We start from the raw sequence: 6,286 nt of genomic DNA on the forward strand, positions 1-6,286 counted from the left end.
TACCGACAACCATCGAGGAACCTCAGAAGAATCTCATTGCCTAACGCTCATTTTCGGCAATAATGGTCGTCTTAAGCCTTTGGCAGCACCTGGTGAAACGATTCGTCTGCTCACCGGAGGAGAAAGGCACATCTCATTTACTTAAGTATGCGTCGCTAATGTACTTAGACATAGTTAGACAAATAATTGTGGCAGAGGCTGGCTGTGTGTGAGAGAGGGCTGAGAGAAAATGCCGTTGTTGGTGCTTACTTAGGTAAAGGGGAAATAACTAGGGGCTATGAACGCGGCGCTCACACATCACTTACACACCACCAAAAGCACATTCATCGTAAACCTTATATTGATACGTGCCACTACGGGGACTTCCGCGGTTAATGTTTATTATTTGCTGGCCAGGTAGTCCCGCAGCTTCCGCTCCCTGTCGAAGCTCGAAATGCACGTTCCGGGAGTCATAGAGAAGTGAGTGTTGTACAAGAGCCAGGCGAGCTTTGGTGGCAATTTTAGGCTCAACACAGCATCAACCTGTCACAAGAAGTCGCAACAGAAGCTGTCAACATGTAATCAATCATTTTTATGTTAGTAAGGTTTAGGTAAGTAACGCTTCGTTTATTCAAACCTACATTTGATACAAAATTGCCGTGTAAGGCTGAGTAATTGCCTGACTATAGCTGGAGCCACATCGGGAGCAAAGCAAAACGAGCACATCAGTGTACAATATAAGCGGAAAGTTCAACAGTACATATTATTCTACACGGGTTCCAGTGTCAGAAATAATGGTGAGTAGATAACGCGAAAATGTAAACACATCTCGCTATAATGCAATCATAATACAAAAATGCGTACTTTAAATAAAATAAACAGTAAACATATCCTTGCTGAAAGTAGAATGAATAAATATATAAACCGAGCTCTCTTTATATACTATATAGAGTGATCGCGATCACTGGAAATATTACTGGAGTAAAATACCGTCATATATTATTCTACCACCACTACACTCTACTGCAGGGAACGTCTGTCGTGAAATGAACTACCTTGCCAATGAGTCAACACAAAAGCATATATATTGTAATGGAATTGCTGGCTGTCAATGTCACCCCAAAATTATTCTGGGAGGCTGCGTACAGTGCTGGGACCTAGAAATTTCGGTCACCAGCTGTTTTATATAGTGACCCCATAGTTCCCGGGTCTCGAGCATTTTCGCCTTCATCGCAAATACTGTAGGAATCGAAAGGAGTGTAAATAACAGGAACCCTGAAAGCAAGGCGACAGCGTGCGTCCTCTTCCCCTTTATTCATTGGGACGTACCCACTATTGTTGCCTTGTGCTATCGTTTGGATACTGTGCCATCTTGTATCGCATCATTGGACCCTATTCTAGCATTTGGCTATGGGTCCAAACAGTTTTTTTTATCTATCATGTTGGAATTGGAAATAAAGTGAAATGAAATGAAGAATGAATGAATGAACGATTCTTCCTTGAGTTACATGCCCAGACGCTGCCTGGACTGCGAGCCTTGTTCAGGCTGTCACCTGTGTAGACTATTTTCCGCAAGGCAAATGGGCGTCACCATTTTAGGCTCTTAAGCCCATGTTTTCGTGTTTTTGCACATCGCGACGGGAATTAATAAGCCCATGAAACATCATATGCACGAACCCAACTGTTTCTGTGCGTATGCGCCTATTCTAACAATGTTCGTTGAGGTGTTCAACATGCAAAACACTTAGGTTAACAAGCCACTTTGGCGGCCCACACACACATTCATAAAATTGTCTATATCGAAGCCCTCGCTGCTATCAGGCTTGGCCTAATAAATAAGACAATACTGACACCAGTTTAATTTCAAACTTCCTTAGTACGAGAGTATACAAACTACTAAAAAATGCGCTTGTTCTTAGGCTGCTTTTCTGTCGCCATATTGCCTTTTCGGAAGTATATATTCTGTTCAGCAAATGCAGCCTTTGTCCAAATCTCGAGAGCGGTCTTTTCAAAGGTCATTACCGCTTTTGTCACAAGTGGACGCATAACATTATCTGGTCATTTCATCCTTGAAGCGATGACTCAAGTATACTGGTTTAGCAGCGTCCATTTTTTAAATAGAGAATTTCATGCGTGGAGTGAAATCCAGCAGTTGCAGTGATCCAGTGTTTGCGATTTTTCTCATTTATGTGATATTATTGGCAGAAAGCATATTTATACCCATTTATTTAATTTATTGAGAGCATGTTTAAGATGACTGTGACACTTCCTGTAATTTCTCAAAGTTTATGTGCCGCATCCGCAGCTGCCATGTCACCGGTAACTATTGCATTAGAGCCACTACCGTCCAAAAAGGTGGTTTGCGTTGCGAAAAAATTATCGCAATCTTTTGTGGCATACTTGAAACTCTTCTAAATGCGAATATAGCGTTTAAAAAGCAGAATCTTTTTTGCAACACAATGATTTTCCGGTGCTATTCTAAACAGTTGGAAGTATTAGTGAACATTCAGATAACCAATTTTTTTTCGAATTTGTTCTTTCATCTTCTTAGCGGCATGTATACATTTCAGTTTTCGAAAAATATCTCAAAAAACAAAGTCACCATATTACTCACTTAGTAATATTCATCTTGAAATATCTAAATTACGCAGCATAAAAAATATCCCATCAGCGCATGATCCAAAAACGTCTGCATATGTTCGCAGACTCACCTTCTTTTTTATGGTGTCCCAGCTGTCGTAGAAGAAGACATAGTTAGAGATGACTCCCGATTCAACGACGTTGTTAAGAGTTTTCAGTCTCACGTGTGGATCGCAGACCTGCGTGTACAGGTACAGGGATATCTAATCACTGTTTCTGTGGCATTAGCCAACGCCAATTTAGGCAGTGACGACGCGTTTAACGCCAATCGGAAACGCGCAACTTTTTTGGCGTTCAGTGCAACATCGTTCAAGCGAAAAAAAAAACGCATAGTGCTGCGGAAAATCCAGCGTGTCAAAACATGATGATAACAAGAAACAAAGTGCCTACGCTGTCTAAGGAGGTGCCCATGATGCGCTTTTATTCGACATTTATGTCCACGTTGTTGGCAATAATTAGTTTTGCTTCTTGTCAATCAAGCTCTACCTTAATATTTGAAATGAACGGACGTCGCCTACTCGATTTCAGCACTAAGCTTCGAAAGAAATCGCAAAGAATTTCGCATTGAAAAAAAAAGAACGACCTTGTCGTGTGCGAAATTCGACACGGTGCGGCGTCGAAAAATGTTGTTGTCTGTTGGCAGAAGTTTTCTTTTTAAGAAGTGGGTGTTAATTTTCGGTGTGGCATCTCGATGCGAGCGGGCTCACGATGGCGGTTCTTTTTTGTGGAATATGCTTGGCATTACGAAATTTCGCTGAGCTATTTCAGCGTAGCCGATAGATAGCGCCATTATCAATCTTCACTGCACGACAAATACTACGCTGGCATTTATACAGCGTGGCTTTACTGTACTGAGAACATAACAGACAGTATCGAAACGTGCACATTCCGATATTCATTTTATGTATGGCAAGATTTCCACGGCATAGTATTGGTACACTTGCTCCGTTTCAATAAACTATACGGGCACAGCTCAACCCTTTTAATTTCACGAAAGTGCCTCCTCCTAAAGCAGGCCTGCTCCTGCTCACACGCTACGTGAAAGCCTCGAAAAGGGACTCCACTAAACCGGACCTGTTTATACTTCTGCGTTCTATATCATAGCGATATATTACTGAGCATGCGTCATGCGAACTAGTCAAACTATAACATATGTGGGGATCGCTTTACTATTACAGCGCTTTCATATGCCAGCAGTGGCTCGACCGTGTCAAGCAGGCTCTTTACACTTACCTGCTCATATGCGACTTGCGTGTACTGATCACACGGAGCAAATGGAGCATCCTCTATTGCAGTATCATTATGCGACAGCTGGTACAGATTGACCCCCATCTCGAACGAAAGGCCCACGTACAGACTGCTTTTCGGGTAATGCTGCGAGTCGAGGAGCAGCTTGGAATGCCTCTCCTGCGAAGGCGATAATGTCCAAGCTGAAAGTACCCTTGGAACTGGAACCCGCGTTGGCGGCAGAACTCGTTAGAATGTGTGTAAGGAAGGTACTCGCACAAAAGAAGAGTAATTGGAGATCACCTGGGAACCGTATTATCCACGAATATCAAGAGATATTCGAGTGCCAGGATTGTTGTTCTCAAATATTTTTTTTCCGCTGTACTGAACTTTGTATAAGAACATATTGCCACCATTGATGAACGAGCCCCTGTGGCTCATACTCTTTTTGGGTCCACGAAGAAGAAGAGAACATTTTGGTTGCTCTTATTCAGGTCTACCCAGCACTTCCATCAGTAATGTCACGAGCAAAACAAGACCTACAGTCAGGAGTTCACCTAAACCAGAGCAACCAAAATGTTCTCTTCTTCTTCGCGGCCCCAAAACGAGTATGAGCCACATTGGCTCATTCATCAATGGTGGCAATATAGAAACATGGTGAGCCCAGCCTACTTTCCCCTCAATAAAACTAGCAACATAAAAGCTTATAAAAAGTCAGAGCTACAAAAGTGTTCAAGCACAAATATAGCGACAATCATAGGCAGAGGCCGAAAAACGTGGCCTCTTCGATCTACCGTTTGAGGCATTGCGTGTTTCATCACATAGACCATTGTGCGCTTGAGGGAAAACCATTGCCACTTGTCTAGTTTCGCCTACCAGTGTGCGTTTGCTCGTCTTCGCTCAAAAAATAAAAACAAAAAAGTCATGAATTCCCCATCCTGAAAGTGCACAATGCGATCTTCAAAGTGCGCTGGATAGTGCGTGTGCCGTAGGTTATATTTATTCTTGGCGATTATTCACCGAATAAACAGGTGTAATACGACTCTGTAGGACAGATTACATGCTAAACGTAGGGTTTTTTGTTGTTATTCATCGGCGGCAAGGCAAATTTTGCGGGTACTCACGATAGAGGAGAAGTTGGTGTTTGTAGTGTTCCAGACGCTCGTCGGTGCGGCGTAGCAGACCTTGTCTCCTATCTGACCCTCTTCACTGGTAACCGCGATCAGGATATCCACGTCGTAGCTGTTTGTCATTGCGATGGTAGGAAAGCAGAAAGAAATAACAGCATATTTGTCAACCTAAAAGTGCTCTCGGAAGGAACGCTTGAGTTTGTTTGTTGGTTGGTTTGTTTGTTTGTTTGTTTGTTTGTGTTCGTGTGCGTGTGTGTGTGTGTGTGTGTGTGCGTTCGCGTGCGCGTGTGCGTGTGTGTGTGTGTGTGTGTGAGAGAGAGAGCGTGTTTGACAGATTATGAGATGAACAAAGAACGCCGCTATCGACACATCGAAAACATGCACTGAGCACACTGAGCATCCTCTAACTACAATACAGAAAAGTAAGATCTGAATAACCAATGAATAATAACAATTCGGCATGCTCCTCATTTAAGCGCATTCCGTTCTTTCCAGCTTTGTAACAGAAATGAGAAGAAAAAAATACAAAACCGGAATCAAACTTTGTGGTCTCATAAGTTTAGTGTTTACTGGAATGCTGTTTTAGTTAAGAGGAGTTATGCTTAATGCACCACAGTTTTATGACGGTTCTCTGCCCGAGGTAATTCTAAAATTTTGCATGATGTATTTTAGTGTACGCTAAGAAAAAACAAAATCAAACTTTTTCAGCAATAAGTTGATTGTTTACCGGTACACTGACAGCTATGCGTAATGCTCCTAAATTCATTGTAGGCTCTTTGTCTGGGGTAGTCAAAACGTTTTAGATATGTTGTTGAAATACCAGTACGCCACATTTGCCTTCTTAACAGTACACTTAATCTGCTACACCTGTAAATTGCTGCTTCTTGCACGTTTCCTAATACGTGCACAGTAGTATTTATGCTTTAGGCGGCACTCAATTCATTGTCAAACGTCACAGAGCAATCACAGCTTTTCTACCCTGGAAGATTTCGCCTTTTGCTGCTACTTTTTCTGAATTAAATGAGAAGATCAGGCGCTGTAAGAAGGCATGGCACAGCGTTGACTTGAAGTTTCGTACATGATGATCAATTAATGAAAGAATAAGGGGTCCTACGTACAGACAGCTTTTCACTACATCTATTTCCGGATGACATAAGTAACATGCGGAAAAACCTCGGCGTAGGATGCCTCTACCTGTCCTGCGAACAGCAGTAAGTTCAAGAGAATCAACAGCTCATCGCTAACATAAAAAAAGCGAACTTAAATCAATAAGCTCAAATTGAATCATGCCGAATTTCTTATTATTCTTT

At 42.2% G+C, this 6,286-nt stretch overlaps 1 protein-coding gene across 1 annotated transcript; it reads right to left on the reverse strand.

The window, feature by feature from the left end:
* Positions 1-335: 335 nt before the first annotated feature.
* Positions 336-4,072, reverse strand: LOC142764900 (uncharacterized). The gene is made up of 3 exons (XM_075865444.1): positions 3,853-4,072; positions 2,691-2,798; positions 336-522 (listed from the first exon to the last, which is right to left on the reverse strand). The coding sequence occupies exons 1-3, from the start codon at positions 3,949-3,951 to the stop codon at positions 382-384; spliced, it is 348 nt and encodes a 115-aa protein (XP_075721559.1). The 5' UTR covers positions 3,952-4,072; the 3' UTR covers positions 336-381.
* Positions 4,073-6,286: the final 2,214 nt, after the last annotated feature.

Source organism: Rhipicephalus microplus, chromosome 6 (genome assembly GCF_043290135.1).
Source record: "Rhipicephalus microplus isolate Deutch F79 chromosome 6, USDA_Rmic, whole genome shotgun sequence".
Lineage (NCBI taxonomy): Eukaryota > Metazoa > Arthropoda > Arachnida > Ixodida > Ixodidae > Rhipicephalus > Rhipicephalus microplus.